Source organism: Mixophyes fleayi, chromosome 3 (genome assembly GCF_038048845.1).
Source record: "Mixophyes fleayi isolate aMixFle1 chromosome 3, aMixFle1.hap1, whole genome shotgun sequence".
Lineage (NCBI taxonomy): Eukaryota > Metazoa > Chordata > Amphibia > Anura > Limnodynastidae > Mixophyes > Mixophyes fleayi.
In genome coordinates, this window is record NC_134404.1 from 328,413,646 (window position 1) to 328,437,937 (window position 24,292).

Below are 24,292 nucleotides of genomic sequence, written 5' to 3' on the forward strand. Positions count from 1 at the left end.
GCTGTGGGGCTACAGGCTGCAGTGAGGGGAATGCTGTGGGGCTACAGGCTGCAGTGAGGGGAATGCTGTGCGGCTACAGGCTGCAGTGAGGGGAATGCTGTGTGGCTACAGGCTGCAGTGAGGGGAATGCTGTGTGGCTACAGGCTGCAGTGAGGGGAATGCTGTGGGGCTACAGGCTGCAGTGAGGGGAATGCTGTGGGGCTACAGGCTGCAGTGAGGGGAATGCTGTGGGGCTACAGGCTGCAGTGAGGGGAATGCTGTGGGGCTACAGGCTGCAGTGAGGGGAATGCTGTGTGGCTACAGGCTGCAGTGAGGGGAATGCTGTGTGGCTACAGGTTGCAGTGAGGGGAATGCTGTGTGGCTACAGGTTGCAGTGAGGGGAATGCTGTGGGACTACAGGCTGCAGTGAGGGGAATGCTGTGGGGCCACAGGCTGCAGTGAGGGGAATGCTGTGGGGCCACAGGCTGCGGTGAGGGGAATGCTGTGTGGCTACAGGCTGCGGTGAGGGGAATGCTGTGTGTCCACAGGCTGCGGTGAGGGGAATGCTGTGTGGCTACAGGCTGCGGTGAGGGGAATGCTGTGTGGCTACAGGCTGCGGTGAGGGGAATGCTGTGTGGCTACAGGCTGCGGTGAGGGGAATGCTGTGGGGCTACAGGCTGCGGTGAGGGGAATGCTGTGTGGCTACAGGCTGCGGTGAGGGGAATGCTGTGTGGCTACAGGCTGCGGTGAGGGGAATGCTGTGGGGCTACAGGCTGCGGTGAGGGGAATGCTGTGGGGCTACAGGCTGCGGTGAGGGGAATGCTGTGGGGCTACAGGCTGCGGTGATGGGAATGCTGTGCGGCTACAGGCTGCGGTGAGGGGAATGCTGTGTGGCTACAGGCTGCGGTGAGGGGAATGCTGTGTGGCTACAGGCTGCGGTGAGGGGAATGCTGTGGGGCTACAGGCTGCGGTGAGGGGAATGCTGTGGGGCTACAGGCTGCGGTGAGGGGAATGCTGTGGGGCTACAGGCTGCAGTGAGGGGAATGCTGTGCGGCTACAGGCTGCAGTGAGGGGAATGCTGTGCGGCTACAGGCTGCAGTGATGGGAATGCTGTGCGGCTACAGGCTGCAGTGATGGGAATGCTGTGTGGCTACAGGCTGCAGTGAGGGGAATGCTGTGTGGCTACAGGCTGCAGTGAGGGGAATGCTGTGGGGCTACAGGGTGCAGTGAGGGGAATGCTGTGTGTCCACAGGCTGCAGTGATGTAATTCCAGCCCTGCAGAAAATGTTGTTAATGCTCATAAAACCATGATGAGTTTATCAGGCAGGTTTGATCGGGTTTCTAAGTGCATTTTCCATTCTCTATAAAATAAATCCGCAGCGTTCCTGGGCGTTCATGCTGAATTCATGTGAATCATTCCATGGACTTATTAGTTTTTGCTTTTTTATCAACTTATTTTTCCTAGCAGCGTCTCATTGTGTTTTATGCAGCAGAACAACAAGAAATCTGCATGAAAAGCAGAAATGTTACCCGTGATATTTCTACACATCCCTGGCTCTCAGGAAGGTTATTTCAGCTGAGTTTGACACAATGGGAGAGAAGTGACTGAAATTACTATTTTCAACCTCTCACCCATGTGTCACATATAGTAGTATAGTGATATCTCTGTGTAGATATCTTCTCTGTGTACTTACACCCTGCTGTTATTTATTGCCTTTTCTATTACTTACATTACCCAGCTTGTAGAATAAATACACAAACCGAATATTTTCATCCATGTCTGCTTATAATAAATATCTTCTCCCCAATAAATTGTTACCACCCCCCCAGTCACACTGCGTGTGGATTCAAAATAAGTATAATTGCTGCTTTTGTCCCAATATGACATATTAACAGAGAGTAATAAGAGAAAAGACCAGAGGGTATATTTACTAAAAACTGGAGATGTTGCCTATAGCAACCAATCAGATTATTGCTGTCATTTTGTAGAATGTACTAAATAAATGATAACTAGAATCTGATTGGTTGCCCTAGGCAACATCTCCACTTTTAAACCCACCGTTTAGTAAATGTTGTGTAACAAAGAACGTTATAAAAATACAAGCACTGTGAACTACTAATGCATAAAAATAATATGTTTCTGTTTGACATCTGGCATGTATACTTATATACATCTTATATAGAATGCCCCACATTCCAGCATTGGGTGGCTCAGTGGTTAGCACTTCTGCCTCACAGCACTGGGGTCATGAGTTTGATTCCCGACCATGGCCTTATCTGTGTGGAGTTTGTATGTTCTCCCCATGTTTGCGTGGGTTTCCTCCGGGTGCTCCGGTTTCCTCCCTAACTCCAAAAACATACTGGTAGGTTAATCGGCTTCTGAAAAAAAGTAGCCATAGTGCCTGTGTATGTGTTAGGGAATTTAGAATGTAAGCTTCAGTGGAACAGGGACTGATGTGAATGATAAATATTCTCTGTACAACGCTGCGGAATTGGTGGCGCTATATAAATTGATGATGATTCCAGTCAGCCTCTGTTTACCGATCAGTGGCTCTTTAGCTGTTCTTGAACTGAAATTCCCAGCATGCCCTGCCTCGTTATGTTTTTTTAATACAGTGGCGTCATTTAGTCTCCCGACGGTCAGGTTGCGAAAGAATTGCCTGCTCTCCCGGGAGTCCGGGAGACCTACCCAATTTGGCATGTAAATGGCCAAGCTAGTGGTTTGCACTTATGAGCATTAATAGTTTATTTAGCCTTTTATATGGTGTGCAGAGACTTCCAGAAGTAAGAGCACATGGAACACTAACGAGAACATCCAATAACAGACAATGCTGCCGTTTCCAGGGTCACTGTGCTCCGGAGTGGGTTACTCTATGCACTAAACCTGTATTTTGGACTCTAATTGCTCAATTTCAGTAAATATTAACTGAAAGAAAGAATAGCGACAGATAATGAGATACGATGAGAGGTGCTGCTGTACAACTGGTAAAACATTGTAAATTCAGAACAGATAACGAAGATGCCATTAAGAAGATATATGGCCCTGTCCATGTATCTATTAATCTATACTACATCAAAGGAGCCGAGGAAATCGTCCTTGGTTCAGATTTGCAGATTTGTGTTGGTGAATCGCTGTCGTTGTTCATATTCAATAAATCAAGTACTTAGTGGATCAATATGAAACGTACGTAATGAATTCACCATATCCTAAACCAGTTACATCCGTTCCTATTCTACCTCATCCTTTTCCAGTTACACTTCTATAAAGGGAAGGAAACACACTTTAACTAACAATTATCCGCTCAGAGTAATTGCTTAGGATGTGCCAAGTGATTTTCTTGTAATATCCGACCCAGGCTGAATCTGTTCATCCATCTATAAGAGCAAAAACTGAGCACTGCAGTCAGCGTATAGAGTAAGAGATGATACCAAACAATGTCCATGTACCTGTATACAGTAATTAGATTACATAGCTCTTGAGGACAATTACTTATTCACTGACATGGTGCTCAGCAAACTGCACTACAACTACGGCAACCAATCAGACATTTTCTTTCACTGTCTGTCTTGCACTAGACCGATACAAGCTAAAAGCTGATTGGCTGCTACAGTTGTAGTGACGATTTGTAAGTTTGTAAATAAACTTTAGGCTGCGCCCAGACAGACATTTCTCTTTTACAAAATGCTGTATGAGTGATTTTCCTTATGCTGTGTTTAGTGGTCTGGAAAGTAAAAATGTCCCCATTTTCCATGTCTGTTCTGTGCATTTTCTTAAAAAAAATAGCTCCTAGGAGGTTTTTTTTTTAGAATCCCATTCAAGTCAGACTAAAGTCCAATCCTGATTTTCAACATTTACTTTATGTAACTGTATTTATATTTATGATCATTGTTAATTCTAAAAGTCAGAAAATATTTATACTTTTAACACATGCACCTTAGCGGCCTAAAAAAGTATTTATCTCTTGTCATTTTTCACATTTTTCTTTTCTTACATCATGGAATCAAACAACGACCAATGCAAAATACTCTGTAATGTAAATAAAATAATAATTTTAAAACTTTTTCTTAAAAATTAAAATGAGGCAACAATTGATTGCATCCATGTGTGCTGCCCCTAAATTAACCCTGACGCCTTAAGAGACCACATAATTATTTGATTGGAGTTCGTCTAAGTACAATTAAAGTGTTTCAGTTGATTTCAGATTAAATACACCTGCTTGGGAGGTTCCGGGGTTGCTTAGGGCAGCCAAGAACTTCATCATGAAGATCAAAGATCATTGAAAGCGAAGTGAGATAAAGCATCATTAAACAGCACCAACCAAGGCTTTTTAACCTCAATATTAGGCACTATTTTTGGCACAAGCCTAACCCTGAGCATCCTCCCAAGAGCACTGTCCCTACTGTGTGTCATGGAAGCAGGGGTTTAATGTATAAAGAACACTTTTCTTCTTCAGTGTCTTAAAGGAGACCTGTTGTAGTCTGCAAGAGAACCAAATCATGCAGGAAAAGTCACATGGGAGTGGCTTAAATACAACAAAAAAATCAATGTCCTGAAGTTTGACATTACAGAGTATTTTTGTCTTGATCAGTGGTAAGAATTCCCCCAATAAATCCATTTTGATTCCACGTTTTAAGAAAATAAAGTGTGATAAAAATGCCCAAGGGGGCGAATACTTTTTATAGCCGAAGTATTGAATTACAATGAATAATGAGTAGCAGAAGTAATAGACAAGTATCTCTGATTAGACATCCGGTATCGTGGATTGCTGTGGAAATGATCTATTAAGCTTAAAGAGGAAATCCTGCAAAATGTCATAAGACAGCAATCTTTTCCTTACGGAGACATCGTCTTGTTAGTTGAAAACGACTGTGTTATTGCAAAACCACATGTTGTAGTGTTCAACAAAGTGTCACAGTAATTTCATCTTCCGCTGTGTGTGTTGTTTTCTTCCCAGCCTCCGGTGCCGTCTGTGCCAAACTACAAGGCTTCAATGTCCATCCCAGACTGGCTGCAAGCCGTGCAGAGATATATGAAGACCTTGCAGTATCCTTTCTGTGGTGATACTCAGCTTCTGATCGATAGGACACCCCTGATGATAGTGGGGACGTTTACTAGTCACAGATCTCTTGTTACAGGTTCAAACTATTTTTTTTAAAAAAAAAATTAGGTAGGTTTTAGGTTCGAGAAAGTTGTTTAATATAATTTTATTGTTTAGAAAATATAAATAAGGATACTTGTGTTAAAAATTATATTTTCTTAAATTGAACTAAATTGAGAAAAGGTAATTTAGTTTGTTACAGATTACATTTGCGTGAGTAATTAACTCGGCAATTTTACATTTTTTTAGCATTTCTGCTAGGCCAGTCATGAGATATTTATCTCCTCTCTCTCATTTAATAGTCAACTGAGAGAGAAATTAGTGATTCACTTAAAGGCAGGGTAAATATAACATTGTATATGCTTCCTGCAAGATCAAGCAGACTCATGTCCTGAAATATTCTGTACTGCTGTGAAAAATGTGATGTTCTGATTGGCTAATCATTCCTTTGATGGCTAATGAACTTAGTACACACACAAGCAGGAGAGAAAGATTCATTACAATAGGGTGGTCAGACCCAAATCATACACACCTTAAAACTGACCAATTACTAAGCTGCCCCAATGTCCAGTTCACCCCAGCCTCCACCATATCTACCCCAACAAGGGGTCCGTCTAAATGTAGCCATTATTCCACCCATGATTGGATATGTGCCTCCCATGACAAACCCTTGCCCTTCCCTACAAACAAAATTAACTTTGGGAGGAGTGACGTTTAATTTTTCTGAAAATTCACTGAGATGGGAAGAAAAGTAATCACTTAGTGAAATAACGAAGTTGATCTGGATACTGCCTGAAATGTTCCGGATGATCTTAGGAGTTGTAAGAAAAGTTCTGCAGGCAAAATTAAATGCAACTTTGTTAGTTTGCAAAAGTTGCAAAAAATATGTTTAATGGTCCTTTAAATAAAAAGACCAGTAACCTTAAACATATAATGTATTTAATTGTAGAGGGAAGTAAGTTTCTGATATAAAACAGCTGTTTCTTTTTATCCTATATAAACGTTCACACCTGCTAGAGACCGAGCCACCCCTCTCTGAGTTGGCATATTGCGGTGTACATCCTCATTTATCTCCGGGTCAGTTCTGCTTCCGTGCCAAGAAGGCAATGCTTTCTATCATGAGTTGGCACGTCACTTAGTTTTCGGGGATAGTTCAGAAGTGAAGCATTGGTGCAGAAAGGCCTGCTCCCAGCTGTTTCACACTCCTCCGCTTGCTGGGAGCCAGCTGCTTCCTTCTTACTGATTCCATCCAGAACATATTTCATGGCACTTAGAGTGAGAGAACTTAATGTTAGTAACACCCGTTACCTTTCTGGGTAAATCGTTTGATTGAAATCCTCCTAAGTGAAACTTTCAGCAGCATTCCGTAGAATCGTGTAGTTTCTTCCTGTCCCCTCCACCCCAGGGGGTAAAATGTATCAAGCTGAGAGTTTTCTGGTGGGTTTGAAAAACCAATCAGATTCTAGCTATCATTTATTTAGTACATTCTACAAAATGACAGCTAGAATCTGATTGGTTAGTATAGGCAACATCTCCACTTTTCAAACCCGCCGGAAAACTCTCAGCTTGATACATTTACCCCCAGGTGTTTTGTGAGATTAACCAATATTCCTGAGGCGCTGGTTCCTAGAGAAGGGATAGACTACATCCTCTTGGATATTGGTTTATCCCACAATATGGCTGTTTCCATTGTGTGTAGTGACAGATGCTCCTTAAAGGTAAATATATACCATATCTCATATAATTAAATAAAGTTTATTTTCAACTATTTTAAAAATAATGATCAATATTCTGCTCAGTGGAATAGAAGCATTCTGAATGATGAGATCTTTATTGTTGCCATATCATACCCATACAAACATAGAATTTGATGGCATATAAAAACCCTATTTGGTCCCTTATTCTTTGTAAGGATATCCTTGTATCCATCCCAAGCATGTTTAAATTGCTCTACTGTAATAGCCTCTACCACCTCTGATGGGAGGCTATTCCACTTATCCACTACCCTTTCTGTGAAGTAATTTTTCCTCAAATTTCCCCTGAACCTACTTCCCCCCAGTGTCAGTACATGTCCTCGTGTTCTAATACTTCTCTTCCCCCCAGTGTCAGTACATGTCCTCGTGTTCTAATACTTCTCTTCCCTCCAGTGTCAGTACATGTCCTTGTGTTCTAATACTTCTCTTCCCCCCAGTGTCAGTACATGTCCTCGTGTTCTAATACTTCTCTTCCCCCCCAGTGTCAGTACATGTCCTCGTGTTCTAATACTTCTCTTCCCCCCCAGTGTCAGTACATGTCCTCGTGTTCTAATACTTCTCTTCCCCCCAGTGTCAGTGCATGTCCTCGTGTTCTAATACTTCTCTTCCCCCCCCAGTGTCAGTGCATGTCCTCGTGTTCTAATACTTCTCTTCCCCCCCCAGTGTCAGTGCATGTCCTCGTGTTCTAATACTTCTCTTCCCCCCAGTGTCAGTGCATGTCCTCGTGTTCTAATACTTCTCTTCCCCCCAGTGTCAGTACATGTCCTCGTGTTATAATACTTCTCTTCCTCCCAGTGTCAGTACATGTCCTCCTGTTCTAATACTTCTCTTCCCTCCAGTGTCAGTGCATGTCCTCGTGTTCTAATACTTCTCTTCCCTCCAGTGTCAGTGCATGTCCTCGTGTTCTAATACTTCTCTTCCCTCCAGTGTCAGTACATGTCCTCGTGTTCTAATACTTCTCTTCCCCCCCAGTGTCAGTACATGTCCTCGTGTTCTAATACTTCTCTTCCCCCCAGTGTCAGTACATGTCCTTGTGTTCTAATACTTCTCTTCCCCCCAGTGTCCGTACATGTCCTCGTGTTCTAATACTTCTTTTCCCCCCAGTGTCAGTGCATGTCCTTGTGTTCTAATACTTCTCTTCCCCCCAGTGTCAGTACATGTCCTTGTGTTCTAATACTTCTCTTCCCCCCAGTGTCAGTACATGTCCTTGTGTTCTAATACTTCTCTTCCCCCCAGTGTCAGTACATGTCCTCGTGTTCTAATACTTCTCTTCCCCCCAGTGTCAGTACATGTCCTCGTGTTCTAATACTTCTCTTCCCCCCAGTGTCAGTACATGTCCTCGTGTTCTAATACTTCTCTTCCCCCCAGTGTCAGTACATGTCCTCGTGTTCTAATACTTCTCTTCCCCCCAGTGTCAGTACATGTCCTCGTGTTCTAATACTTCTCTTCCCCCCAGTGTCAGTACATGTCCTCGTGTTCTAATACTTCTCTTCCCCCCAGTGTCAGTACATGTCCTCCTGTTCGTTCTAATACTTCTCTTCCCCCCCAGTGTCAGTACATGTCCTCGTGTTCTAATACTTCTCTTCCTTTGTAGAATGTTTCCCTCCTGTACCTTGTTATAACCCTTGATATATTTGAAAGTTCTTATCCTGTTCCCCCTTTCTCTTCTCTGCTCCAAATTATACATATTTAGATCTTTCCGGGTAAGTTTTGTGCTGTAGGCCATGCACCATTTTAGTTGCCCTTCTCTGTACAGTCTGTGATGTATTTATATCCTTCTGGAGATATGGCCTCCAGAACTGGACACAGTATTCTAGATGAGGCCGGACTAATGACCTATATGGTGACATTATTACCTCTTCCTTTCTGCTACACCAAGCATCTGACTTGCCTTTCTCATTGCTTTGTTACATTGCTTACCTGCCTTTACGCCACCTGAAATAATGACTCCTAGATCCCTTTCCTCCTCAGTAGTTTCCATTAAAGTGACATTAATATTATATTTAGCCTTTGGGTTTTGAGGCACTACCCATAAGAAAAAATAATTTGCACCCCCAAAGCCATCGCCAATGTGACGCGATTGTGAAGCCCTGAACTACTCCCAACAGATCATATTTGAGAATTCCCCTTTCTGGGAGCAGGTTGGATAATAACTAACCCAATCATACAATGAAATCACCTGTTCATGTAATCCTAGAATCACATCGGGGGTTATTGAGGGCTGAAACTGAGGAACGCTGCACTAATACCATCATGTCATGTTTACAGAATTTGATAATATTTCACATTTTAATTACTCTTCTACAACAAATATTAACCCGTAAGACCCTAAAAACAGATGGTAACAATAGCATGCAGAGAAATATTTATTTTATTGCATTTGGTCAATGCAGAAAAACAGGGACATATCTTTAAAACCTGTAACTACCCCTAGATGGACAAGTTGGTAGCTATGCCGTAACCCTCCAATAAGACATTAGCTTTCATTCGTCCATCTTGCACAAGAACAGTCAAAGCTAATTGCTGGTTGGTTGCTGTGTGTTACTGCTGTACATCTATGTTATGTTAATATAGTTATTAAAAACGGTAATGTTCAATGTAATGTCAACGGGCCTGAGTCATTAAGGAGAGCAAAGCATAAAAAATGAGTAACTTTGCACCTGGGCAAAACCATGTTGCATTGGAGGGGGAGGTAAATTTAAAATGTGGGGACCGATTTATAGTTGGGGTAGGGCATGTCCTATATCAACTTTAAATTTCAGTGTAAAAATAAAGTTATCAAGTATTTGTGTGCTAGAATAAGCAGCCAGTATTTAACTTATGTGCAAAATAATAAACTAATTTGCACCCCTTGCATTGTAACATGGTTTGTCCAGAAGCAAACTTACTCTTTTTTTTTTTTGCTTTGCTCTCCTTAATGACTCATGTGTATAGACTTGTTATCACTACAATGAAATCCTATGTTTATTGGCATTATATGACAAAACTTATAGTGAAAACCATTATATCACAAGATTGTATAGAATGTGTAGTTTTTTTTTTTCCTTTTTTGTGATTCTATGCAGTTATAAAGACATCCCCCTCCTTATTACTTTATCGTGCAGTTGTGCTGTTATACATCTGCAATCTCTTGGCTCACAGCTCTCTGTGTTTGTGCCTAGAACAGATTCCTTGTTCTGTGTCTCTATTGTGTAATCCTGTTCCCATATGCTGGAAGAGTCTGTCACACATATGAATCAGCTCATTATATCGGTGTGTGTCATGTGTTTTCTCTATAAATGCATTACTTTGGAATGTGTTTGCTGTGCACATATACTGTACATGCAGTTTTTTCTTTATGTATACTTATGCTTTGTCTCCACATTTATATTTTTTTATGTGTTTTATTAATATTTATTTATCGAACATGTCTGTGACACTTTTCCTGTGGTTTTTAATTAATGAGAAAAGCCCTGATGTAAGAAAGCTGTATAGCAGGGGCAGGCAACCTCTGTCGCACCAACATTTGTAGAACTGCAAGTCCCAGCATGCCCTATCAGTCTGCTCTATAGGGATGAGATTGTATTTCCTCTTGCCAACTTTTTTTTTTTTTTTTAAAGAAACTTAATTCAAAGCATTGATATAAACAGCGTCCTAGTGCCTCACTAGCTGACTTGGATCTCCCAGATCTAGAGTGGCATGCCAGCCTGCACTTGGCAAAGCATGCTGGGATTTGTAGTTGCACAACAGCTGGTGAGCCACAGGATGCCTAGATTGTTTCATAGGAAAAAGATACTTTTGCAATCTAATTAATTTGTGCTGGTTTTTTTTTTCCTGGTAATATTTCTTAAAAACATTCTTTACACGTTTCTGCTGCTAATAAATGAATTCTGGTTATTTTGCCTTAATGTCAGAAATACAGATACAACCACACTGGAACACAGTTCTTTGAAATCAGAAAGACCAGGCCGATAAGTGGGTACGAACTGTTATTATTTCATCAAAATACCATGTATATCAGAGCACTCCCAGCATGCATTGTGAGTTAGCAGTTATTGCTGTAAAGCAGTGGTTAGGGAACAGGGGTAAATTACCCAAAGTGGGGTAAAAATTTAATTCCTGGGGGTAATGCTGCCGATTCACATGCTGTCAGTTGGATTGTAGACCCCTTTAAATGTGAAATTGCTGTTGTACCAGAAGAGCCTCAAGGGTTGGCAGAGGCACTTCTTGAGCTTCAATGCAATAATGAAGCACGTATTGCATTTGAAAACAAAGCAGATCTGTCATTTTTTTGGATGTCAACAGCTGTAAAGGCATCAAAATTGCCCATGAGGAGGCAGTCAAAAAGCTGCTGCCTTTTGCAACAACCTACCTTTGCGAACAAGGATTTTCCACTCTAACCAACATAAAACCAAAGTAGAGAAATCGATTGGACGCTGAAGACTGTATCCAAATTGCTCTGACATCAAAATGCCCCAATATTGATGCTCTCGTGTCAAAAATGAAGCAACATCATTTCTCCAAAACCTGAAGTTTTGAAGTTGAAGCTTTCAAATAAATTTTGAACAGATTCAATAAAATTTTGAATTCCAATAATTAATAATATATGATTTCCTTCCTTTCAAATCAAGGGGGTAATGTTGACGTAACTAAATATATTTGGGGGTAAAAGGTAAAAAAGTTCCCTGACCCCTGCTGTAAAGAATTTGGCGTTGCCGCAGTTTCGTGCTGTTCTATATCTAACCGTGCCACGGATATTGAGTTTTCACCCAGAATGAGCTAATGAGATATCAATGTTCTATCAATTTTTCAATAGATCATTGATTAGCAGCTGATGCCCCCAGCACACACCAAATCTAAAGATTATATATTTGCAAAGAGCAATGATTGCTCGATTCCTTCATGATCAGTCTATGAAGGAAATCAAACGTCATTTCCAATATGATATCGTTCTGGTGGCTGCGTGCTGTGAACCAGGGAGACAGATGACGGCAGAGTCACAGACAGATACAAAGAGTTCCTTATAGTGGGAATTCCCATGTGCAGATAGTTCTTGGAAGCCTGTGACAACACGTGTTGCTGTAATCTGTCTAGACATCTCTGCCAGGATTAAGGGTAAAGTGGAAGTGTGTATTCAGTATCTATCTTTCTTGTGGATCTCTCTTCCAGACTGATGGAGACGGCGCGGGAGATGACCAGGGAATCCTTACCCATTAAGTGTCTAGAAGCGGTCATCCTGGGCATGTATCCTTTCACCATCGCATCGAGCCGGTGACATTGGCATGAGTAAAGCTCATCCCATGATCCTTTGCAGGGTCAGCTGTTGTCAGCAGTATTGTGGAATGACGGGCATTAAAAGAACAGGAAGTTGGGTGCATGAACGTTGCTTCCTTTTAGTAGCGTAAATCCTTTTTATTTGTAATTCTATCGAAAAAAATTGGTGATGACCAATGTTTTTACTGATATTACTTCGGCATTTCTGAAATGTATCATAAGTGAATATAGTATCATCTAAGTGAGAAAGGTCTAATCATGAGAGATTATCAGTCTATTTAGAGCCTAAAAATTGTGTGGTTGATGTTATTTGGAATTTGTTACTGTCAGAGTTTGTCATGACATTTACTGATCTCTATTTTGTTCTTACTGATAAGCATAAGTTCTTACTGTCTATCTGTAAATATATTATACCATTATAAAGGTTATTCACAGTACCAATTGTAGAGGTTTAGATTCCTAATTGCTTGTAATAACCTCTTAGGAGATGCTGTGTATGAGTTACTGTAAGACCCCGAGTTCTGCAGTATAATTTATTTAGACAGCAGGGGTACGTGACGGTCCTTCTTAATGCAGCTTATCGTACTGTCGCTCTAGGTGTACGGTGCATGAAATGATTCTGGACACATCAAGCTCCCCCTGCTTTACTCATGTAAGATCCCTCCACGCCTCAGTGTGACTGAATACAGGGATGAAGCACAGATCCGGATAGGAATTCTCTCCTATTCCTTAATTGGTAACGGTGTCCGTGTTCAGAGATTGATGCTGTTATGGAGTGTAATATAAAACTGTTAACGTCTTGTAGGCGATGTAGAAACATCGCTTGACATGTACTGCATGTTAATTAGCGTTTAGTTGCTGCATGCGTTGATGTAAATGTATAATTAATGTGAAGGACAGCTGCAATTCCTTCCTCTGCAGAGAAATAACAGTGTTATAAAACTGTGGCTTTGTTTTGTTTCTCAAAACATGGGGGCCAATTAAGAAAACTGGGGCACAGGCAACGGCACAGAAACGATGCTGTAAGCCATAATCTCTTACGGTGGTGCATGCGTAAACACATTGGGGAAATTCAGTTCTCCACACAGTATTGTGGACAGTTACTACGATAGAGGAATCTGTACTCATTTCTCCTCCGCATTCTATGAGGAGAGAGCAAAATTGAGCAGAGATTTCGGGCCGGACATCTCTCTCTTCGTAAGATGTTCCGATGGCAGAATTCAATTTTTCCCCATGGACTTCAGAGTAATGGACTATTTAAAGGTCATTATCGTGTGTTCTGCACTACATTTCCTTGAGGAAGTTCCAGGACCGGAGCGAAATGCATTGGGACCACACAGCCATACAGTTCCCAAGTCGTGGGGAGGTTGGTCGGCTGCCAGGATGAATTAGATTCTAGGGGGGCGATTGAGTAGGTCAATAGCAAACTGTAAGCCACATTCTATGAGTCAGCTGGTGAAAGGAGCAGTAGGCTTCCGCAAATTGGTGCAGGAAGATTGTGGCATCACCACATCTCTGTACGAAACAGTGTTCATACATCCAGCTTGATGTGTATTGTGTATTCTCTGTACTGTACACCTATTAACTCTGCAAGATGCTATTGTGTCATTGTGTTGGCACTAATTATGGGGATTGTTTAAACTCCCTATACTCCAGTCGCTGGGTGAAGAGTTGTATTAGGAGCATCTAATATGGTTCGTTGTCTGTGCTAACCTCAAAGCAGTGTCGGTAAAGGTTAGACTGCCACCAAGAACTATTATGGTTTATTTCTGCTATATTTCAATTCACCGGGTACCAAGATCTTTGTGCACATGGTAACTCTGGTTGTTTAGTTGCTTCCCATCAGCATCAGAGTTATAAAGAATATTAACAATGGTTTGACAGTTAACTAAATTGTTTGGCAGACAGTAAAGGGTTTGGTTTCCCACAAATCGCTATTTATGTACAGTATGGAGGTTTGTGGAAAAAATCACATTCTCTTGCAGCCTTGTGCCCCTTCCTACAGCAAGAAATGTCCCTAAAATTCGCTCTCTGCATCCCTCTAAGTCCTTTCACTAATCTCACTCCAGAGAGATCCTTTTTTCGCACCTCTCTGTAAGACGAGGACAACCTAGGGCTTTGGGGCAAATGAAGGCGCTCAGCGCCACCAGAGAGGATTTTGCGCTGCACCTTCGCCATTTTGGGATTGCCCTTTTACCATATATTATATCATACTTTTTTATACTACCTAATTAGTACTTCTTTTTTTTTTAACAAGTATAATGATATGATAATTGGGAACTAACAGTGACAGTTAGAAATATGTTTTCTCGTGCTCCTGTCATAACGGAGTCTAATATTTTACACATTGACCATATGTAAAATATTATATACTCCAAATTTGCAATATGGTGCTATATTTAAATGTTGCCAATTTTGCTATAATTGCAAGGAAAAAAACACCCAAATAACACTTTGGAATGATTACTTGCTATTCTCAGGAAGTCAGAGTTGTTTCATGCACACATTGTACCATGTGTGATCTTTGTGGTGATACAGACATGAGGGTATAACAACACTGAATTGTGTCTGACTCGTATGAATCATAAGTGAATCACAGGACTTAATAGACATCAAGCCAAGTGCTGTGTATATCTGACTTCTGCTTTTCCCACCCCGGTTATTTCAGTATATGATGACGTCACAGTATACGAGCCAGTGTCACTGTGCGTTAGGCGGATGGTAGCCGCACTGTTTTATGTTGATAATTCCTTTTGGCTTGTTTTGCTGGTCTAACCTCACACCAAGAGCGCTCGCAGATATCAGAGGGGGGAGGTACAGTCTGAGTCACACTTTAGCACTGATGTATTAGAAGTTATAGGCAGTGTAACTAAATCCTGTTTTATTGTATAGACCAGTGTTGGCTAACCTGTGACACTCCAGGTGTTTGTGAAACTACAAGTCCCAGCATGCTTTGCCAATATATAGCAGCTTATTGCTGGAAAGGCATGCTGGGACTTGTAGTTTCACAACACCTGGAGTGTCACAGGTTAGCCAACACAGGTATAGGGTGATACATGTCCTAGACATGTATCACCCCCCCACTATGTCTTCTCCGTCATTTTCTGTCCCTCTTGACCTTCAATGATGTCAGGACCTCCACTCACTTCTACCACAAGCTGTTATAGAGAGGGAGACTAACGGGTGGGTCTTATAAAGAGGTTATTACATAGAAAAAAAAACTGGGGTTCTGTAGGCAGAGCTAAACACGCTTTATAGAAGTTAGGAATTTAGAAACTTTCATCTCATCACTTAATAATTACTATTTACATTGGAAACGTGAGGGAGCGTAGAGCGCAATTTTGAAAAAGAATGCGCGCACAAAAATTATCAAGCTGCGTCCGGCTCTCTCCATCTGTAGCATATGCTTCAGGTGTGCGGCAGGCGTACTCCCACCCACATACACAGAACCAGACCATAAGCATTTGTTTTCATCGGGAAATACGCATTTGTTATTAGGTTTCATATAATACAGCAGATATAACCTCCCACCTCGCTCACTCATGACAGTGTTTTCTGGAGATGCGCACACCCAGAATCCTATAATCTATACATGATCAATGCAGAAAACCCCGGCAGTTTGAGAGGTGAAATCACAATCAGCCAATCGGAAACGGGCTTGCTGACGATCATCGTGTATCTGCAACAGCCCAATGGCTGTAAAACGTGTATCTGCGTTCTGGTCCGCATCGGCTAGCGATTAAGTTAGAACGCCCCTCCCCCATCACAAGTGTGCGTGTGTGCAACACTGCATAGGCGTAGGTAGCCTTATTGTGGGCCTGCGCAGAGCGGAATCACGTTGTTTATGCTACGCAGACGGGCGTACAAGAGCACTACATTAGCCACATGGTGCTTGTGTTCCTTTAATCTAGACTTAATAACCTTTAAAAAGTCTACAGTGTGTTCTATTGTAAACCTACACAAATCCACACCAACTTTAGGAAACCATCCAACTGTTGTGGAATTGCAAAAGTCTTGGCATGCCCTGTCTAACAGACATAGGCAGAGAATGCTGGGACTTGTAGTTCTACAACAGTCACTGGTTACCTACCTCTTATCAACATCTACAGAAGCTTCTCTTTTTCAGCCTCTATTCTACACCGCTTGTGTTACTTTGCTTTCCCCATCCATTTATGATTTTTTGTTCTATTTGAAAGTACGACAATAATCATGAGAAACGACTGTGAGAACGATTTGTACACCCCCCGCAGGGCATTTCAGTGACTGTGCTATTAAATGTGACATTTCAGTTACACACATAAAATACAATGGGGCAGGAGAAATTACACAGGCAATTAAGCCTAATGTATTGGGTGCAGTTTCTATTTTAGAGTCCGAGCTGCTATTGATGTTTCGGTTTTGCTCACCTTCAATTACACTTTCAGGAGGTAATTTTGCAGAGTGTTCAGAATGTTATCACCTAAGAGCGCTCATGACTAAGACAATCACGTCAATAGCCCGTGCCCTCCTCACAAGGACATGTATTGTGTATCCCAAACTATTCCCAGCTGGAGTATATATCTACTGAGTCTTCAAATAACAGTTCATCTTGTACATGGTGGAAGTGCTGAAATACAATCATTCAGTATGGTGGTCGTTCTGTATAACTGACGGGGGTCAGAGCATCTCTTGTGCTCGGTCTGTTTCTCCTACACATCTGTGTGTCCCAAGTATCTCAGGAGACCAGGGTGATAATCATGTGGGAGGCAGTGACCTGTCCACTGGTGATTATCTTAGTGAGGACAGGGGCAATAACATGATGTGAGCAGGGGAATGGAGGCAGCAGGAAGCCACAGACTGAGAGTTATATAATGGAAGGAGCAGGATCCTCCAGCAGCACAGAGTATATCAGGAGATGACTGATGTTTTAGTGAGGACAGGGCTGTATGTGACAGGGGCAATAACATGATGTGAGGAGGGGCATGGAGGCAGCAGGAAGCCACAGGTTGAGAGTTATATGGTGAAAGGAGCAGCATCCCCCAGCAGCACAGAGTATATCGGGAGATGAGTGATGTGTTAGTGAGGACAAGGCTATATGTGACAGGGGCAATAACATGATGTGAAGAGGGGCATGGAGGCAGCAGGAAGCCACAGACTGAGAGTTATATAGTGGAAGGAGCAGGGTCCTCCTGACAGCACAGAGTAGTAGTGATGTCTGATTCCTGTCACACTGATACAGGAAGACCGGTGCTTCCATAAGTGTAAAAAAAATTGAAAAAGCTATGTATAAATCATATAGCCTTGTCCACTTAAAGGGACATATTAGTTAAACCATATGGTAGAAATGAACAGCCTTTATAACAGGCTTAGGCAAGCCAAGACGTATAGCTGTTGTGGGTCTGTAATCCATCTGGACTCTGGAGACCTACACATCACGGACCTCTGCCTTTTAACAACTCCGCCTATATTCCATTGCAGACTTTACAAGGGCAGGGGTCCATATGCATAAAAATAAAATATTTAAGTATTAATTGGGAATACTATAATATTAACAGTACATTCCCCTGTGCCATGTTGCCCTGATACCGCGGGCTGTACCCATGCGTACACAGCTTATCTGTTGCTAGGATACGAAAACAAGTATTCACTATATATGTGAGAGGAGCGGATTAGTGAGATGTCGCTTTAATCAGGTCACTTACTGGATGGTACACTGACATTTTACTGAGCAGCTCTATTTTATCTAAACCATTTTAATAGCTGTTTTTATACTGTATGCTTCATAGATAGGAGCTGGTGGCTAATGAAAGTCACAGTCCATCTTCGTTGTGACTCCCATTTTTTAAGTAGAAAATTGCAATACCTATTGGACAGATGAGACAACTCAACCTGAAAACAAATGTTTACCTCACATCCCCCAGCTAGAGATAAAAAAAACCCCTGTTTTTAAATGGATCCCTTAAATTTTATATTATTGTTATATTCTGATATTCTGGCTATAAGTTGGCTCTAGTCCTACCCGCTTCTGAATTGTTTACACATGAACATAAAAAGCAAATAAAATAGGCTCTTGCGACCCAGTGAAACACATTTTACAGCTATACATTTTAGTCCCATGAATCCCATTCTCCCATCTCTCCCTTGGACGACTATGGGGTGGATTTATCAAGCCTTCTGAAAAGGAAAAGTGGAGGTGTTGCCCATAGCAACCAATCAGATTCTAGCTCTCATTTATATAGTACATTCTATAAAATAATAGCTGAAATCTGATTGGTTGCTATGGGCATCACCTCCACTTTTCCTTTGTAGAAGGTTCTGATAAATACACCCTTAAGTGTGTTAGATTAGCCATAGTGCTCTTGGTGGCCTCCCTAGAGAGTGCCTTTATTGGACTTATATTCTATTTTAAAGGGGGATCTGTTCACAGTCCAGTGCCATATTCTCTCCATTCTTTATGATGGACTCCAAGTGGTATATTCACTAAACTGCGGGTGTGAAAAAAATGGAGATGTTGCCTATAGCAACCAATAAGATTGTAGCTGTCATTTTGTAGAATGTACTAAAATAAATGATAACTAGACTCTGATTGGTTGCTTTTTCAAACTACAGTTTAGTAAATATACCCCCAAGGGTTATTAAAATCTTTCAAATCTTTTTATACCCTTCCTTTGATTGGTCCATATTGAAATTAATTAAAACACTTTAATTGTACACATGTGGACTCTAAGCAATGCATTATGTCAGCTCTGAAGACAATTGATTGCACCAAGGTTTATTTAGGTTTATCTTAACAAAATGGTTGAATACTTTACATAATCAATTAGTGTTTTTTATTTGTAATTAATGAATGAAACACTTTAGAGATTATGTTTCCATGGTGTAAGAAAATAACAGACGAAACATTCCGAAGAGGTAAATACATGTAGTTAAAGCCACAACATGTTGGGAATCGCAGTCATAAACCCAGCATAGTTTAATCAGAATTACATTTGAAACATGAAAAGGGACATAATTGGTTTCCTGTGCGGCCGTCCCCAATATCACATAGCAGCTAATTGAGCATTTCTGCAGATACGGTGCTACCCCTGTGACATTGTGTCGCTAGAAGCCTGTGCTTCTACCATCTGCCTGGTGCATTGTGTCTGTGCTGCCTGCTAGTCCCGTAAGATAACATTGGTGGCAGCGTAGGACATGGAGACGTGGGAGGGGGTGACTGTGTCTTTTTGTGGTACAGATGGGTATTCAGCCGAAGTGAAAATTATATGCTGCTGGCGATGCTGTTTATGGAACACTTGCAGAGAGAACAAGCACATTGTGTAAACTGTACTCGCCCTCACATGTAATCAGTACTTCTCAGTATATACAGTAAACCATGATTCTATCAAGGATGATTATACGGTGTATTTAACACCGTATGTGTAAAAGCAAGAAAGCTGCAATGCAGATGAACCAATCAAATGTTTGATTTAAATTTTAAACTGTGTTATTAAAATGACAGGATCTGGTTGCTATGGGTAACAGCGCATTGTGTATATAAGCACCGTTCCGATAGAGTAGGCAACTATGATTAATATATTTCTCTAAACATGTGGTAAAATATCAAGCTGCTTTGTACATTAGAGAGATGAAATATCAGACTGGTAGAGGTTGGGTCAACATCTTAGCGCAGGCAGCGCCCAAATGAACCGATAATAATGGAAATTGATCAGACTGTGGGTCGGCTTGTTCATTAATGTGGTCAGAAGGTGACAGCACAGTCCAGGCCTGGACAACTTGGGGGCTGTCCAGGTGTTGTTAAACTACAAGTCCCAGCATGCTTTGCCAGATGATAGCTAGCCATTAGCTGGCAGGGTATGCTGGGACTTGTAGTTTCACAAACACCTGGAGAGCCAATGGATGGGTTTTAAAGATTTACCCCCAAAGATTTGTTACCATATACCTGTATTTTTGTCCATAAACTTGCCAATTGCACAGTACCACTCCCCTTATTTTGTATACTGGATGCAATTCTCACAATGCAGTTTTATTGTGCCTGTGCTGTATATAAATAATAATTATAAGTAAATCCTATTCTAATGTATTACTGGCCTTTTAAAAGAAGTGAGGAGACAAACTAAACGTTCCCCTAATTTATAATTTTAGTTACCTATCACACTGGGCATTGGAAGGTTAGTGTCTAGGGGGCCTCGCCTATGGCTATCCGGCGCTGCATGGACATTGGTAGAGAGATTTGTCACATGATTTACATTTAACGGGTAGTTGTGACTCGTGTGGTATGGGGGCCGGTGGCACAAGTACGGTCCAGGGCTCCAGATCGCCGTAATCGATCTCTGACCACTGTGTATAGGTGACAGGTACACTTTAAGGGAGTCAGGTGTTTGTACTCCTGTAGGTTCAGGTGTGAAGCGTCTTTTGTCTCAGAGTTTGTTTTCAGTGTCAGGGTAGAGATCCTGTATCCTTGTTGAATGTCTGTCACGCAGAGAACTGTGGCAGGACAAGGAGACGGCACAATAATTGTTGGCAAGTACTTCTCATCACGGCTGGGTGCCTCTGTCAAATTGTGGGTGTCGCTGTTTGCACAGAAAGCTCTGAGTGCATTCACGGCACACCTCCCACACGCCAGAATTTCCAAGCTGCGAGTTGGTGTGTGATATCTGCTGCCCTCTACTAAGCATCTTCATCTGTTTTGAAATATTGATCATTTAGCAGGGTCATACAATTAATTAATTTATCATTGAACCCCCATGCGGGAATTAGTAGGAATATGTGCACCCCCCGGCACAGCGATGGCTGATCTGCTGCTTCTCCCAGACTGGCTGCTAGTAGGTAACCGGGCACAGTACAAGGGTGATGATGAAGATGATTGGATGGTTCTCACTGCTCGTCCAATCAGCTTTATTAACTGACTTAACAAAGCAGAGAGATTACCTGCAAAAGTGTTCTGACTGTTACCTTGGTAAAAGGGTCAGTGTTGGTGATAGTATATCCCTGCGGGGGTCCCAATCATGTGACTCCCATGAATTTGGCAGTTGGCATGAGGGGGTTCTTTGAAAAAAATAAAAATACTGCTGTCCTCCATCCGTTCAGCTTTTCTTGTACAGACACTTGAGGTTATGCCTACAGTGCAAAACCTCAATAATGACAACACAATAGGCAACAATGACAACACAGCTGATAAATAAACATGTTTTATCATCATCACCACCATTTATTTATATAGCGCCAATAATTCCGCAGCGCTGTACAGAGAACTCATTCACATCAGTCCCTGCCCCATTGGAGCTTACAGTCTAAATCCCTTAACATACACACACAGACATACTGACCGAGAGAGACTAAGGGCAATTTAATAGCAGCCAATTAACCTACCAGTATGTTTTTGGAGTGTGAGAGGAAACCGGAGCACTCAGAGGAAACCCACGCAAACACGGAGAGAACATACAAACTCCACACAGATAAGGCTTGTATCCCCTTCCCCCTTGAAACACATTTATTACGATGTTCTCGATGCCTACTGAACATAAAATACATTTATACAGTTGCTTCTGATTGCAAATAAAACGCATGTTATAGTATTCACATGACACTGTCATCACTGATCATGACTTAGACTAGACCTGTAGCTGGAGCAAGAGATACGGCAGAACAACAAGTGACTTTGAGATGCCCAAAGCTTGAATCAGATGCTGCCGCCTGCTTTTGGCATGACGAAAGCCCCTTCCCTCCCAGAAATCTGTAATAAGTTTCCTTTTGCGTCCGAAGATGAATTGAATGTTGCTGTGTTTAGTTGCGTATGGGCTGGTTCTGGCCACGTGCAGAGTGATTTTGCGTATGATACACCCACAATTAGCAGATATGGGCCTTGAAGAATCGGGGCCTCAGCATGGTGGTGTAGTGGTTAGCACTTCTGCCTTACAGCACTGGAGTCATGAGTTCAATTCCTGACCATGGCCTTATCTGTGTGGCGTTTGTATGTTCTCCCCATGGTTGAGTGTGACTCCTCCGGGTGCTCCGATTTCTTCCCACATTCCAAAAACATACTGGCAGATTAATTGGCTGCTATCAAATTGACCCTAGTCTGTCTGTCTGTGTATGTATGTTAGGGAATTTATACTGTGAGCTCCAATGGGGCAGGGACTGATGTGAGTGAGTTCTCTGTACAGTGCTGCGGAATCAGTGGCGCTATATAAATAAATGGTGATGATGATTTATATGCACTGCATTCTGGGTGATGATCACCCTACCATCCAGTCCTGGTGTACTCTGGCTATAACCCACCTGTATCTAAACACATTGCTTCTACCTCATTACATATATATTCTGCATTTCATTATCCCTGTGGAGCAGAGTAAAACATTCTGGGGTGATATATAATCATCTGATTTTGATTGAAAGTTTATAGTTTTTTTAGATCACATTAGAAAGTAATTTTCTCAGAAAAGAATGTGAGCTCACAAGGCAACATGAGTATATTATTTTAGTATATTATATATATTAAACGGGTTTAACTTAGAATTGAACTAGAACAGATTGTAAGCCTGAAAGCAGGGCGCTAGCTCACCTCCGACTATTTATACCCAGTTCAGTTTTACTACTGTGTTTGATTGTAAAATGTGTTATCTAAATGAGTATTTATTAGTAGTGAACAAAGAACATAATTTTACGGGATAAATGTACTACCTTACTAGTCTTAGAATAAGCATTAACATAACTGGGTACAGTCCTATTTGTGTGAAAGCTTATCTCCCACGCCCCAAGTCAGAAGTTAGTGACTTCAATCAATTAGCACCACTAAGCATGACGGCTCAGTGGTTAGCACTTCTGCCTCACAGCACTGGAATCATGAGTTCGATTCCTGACCATGGTCTTATCTGTGTGGAGTTTGTATGTTCTCCTCGTGTTTGCGTGGGTTTCCTCCGGGTGCTCCGGTTTCATCCCACACTCCAAAAACATACTGGTAGGTTAATTGGCTGCTACAAAATTGCCCTTAGTCTCTCTGTCTGTATGTGTATGTTAGGGGCTTTAGACTGTAAGCTCCAATGGGGCAGGGACATCAGGATCATTATGATGACGATGATGATTCATCATCATCCATTTATATAGCGCCACTAATTTTGCAGCGCTGTACAGAGAGTACAGAATTAGTGGTGCTGTATAAATAGATGATGATGATGATGAATTAGTACATTGCAGTAATGTTGGCAACAAGAGAATCACACCCCCCCCCCCCCATTCTTTTTTATATACAATATCACACTATCACTTCTTCAGAGGCTCAGTAAGACTAACAGCTATCAGCAAGCAATGTTTCAGCCTGGGTGTGAACTTCTGGGAATTTTAAAGGTTGTCTTTTAGCTGAACTCAAACAATAAAAGTCAAACAGATAATGGTTTCTATTTTGGTTGGTAGGTTGGTTAAGCTGCATTAAGCTCCATAGAGTTGATCTATTTTTCCCTTACGCTTTAGTGCCCTCTAATGGTAATAAAAAATATTACAGTTATAGCCTTTACCAATACATTGGGTATCATTTGCAAAGCACGTTCATCATCATCACCATTTATTTATATAGCGCCACTGATTCCGCAGCGCTGTACAGAGAACTCCTTCACATCAGTCCCTGCCCCATTGGAGCTCAGTCTAAATTCCCTAACATACACACACAGATAGGAAGAGAGCGAGAGAGACTAAGATCAATTTTTGATAGTAGCCAATTAACCTACTAGTATGTTTTTGGATTGTGGGAGGAAACCGGAGCACCCAGAGGAAACCCACACAAACACGGGGAGAACATGCAAACTCCACACAGCTAAGGCCATGGTCAGAAATTGAACACATGACCCCAGTGCTGTGAGGCAGAAGTGCTAACCACTAGGCCACGGTTAGGTGCAGATATGCTCTTGGATTTATTATTACACTATGATTAAGGGTGGAGAAATGATGCGCATGAACTAAAGAAATGGATAGGAATCCGTCTGCATCGGGATTATTGTGAAAGATTATTATTGTGTACAGATAAACCAATATAAGTAAAAATACTAAACATATGATTGTTTTAACATTTGGAAATAACAGCCACACCTCAGTGTCCCCTTACAGTTGTCTGTTATATAATACTTACACAATATAATACATAAATGAGTGGTATTTAGGAGATAAAGGGAAGCATTTGAGTTAAACGAGGGTGAGGTTTAAATGTCAATAGCCTGGTTTGCATTTCAGCTCCAACCA

At 41.6% G+C, this 24,292-nt stretch overlaps 1 protein-coding gene across 1 annotated transcript in view; it reads left to right on the top strand.

Moving 5' to 3' along the window:
• The window catches only part of VASH2 (vasohibin 2), a 55,444-nt gene that overhangs the window by 20,327 nt on the left and 10,825 nt on the right, over window positions 1-24,292 (top strand). Inside the window, exons 3-5 of the mRNA XM_075204233.1 lie at window positions 4,935-5,023; window positions 10,734-10,790; window positions 11,981-12,055. Coding sequence (XP_075060334.1) covers window positions 4,935-5,023; window positions 10,734-10,790; window positions 11,981-12,055 — 221 coding nt within the window. The remainder of the gene's footprint in view (window positions 1-4,934; window positions 5,024-10,733; window positions 10,791-11,980; window positions 12,056-24,292) is intronic.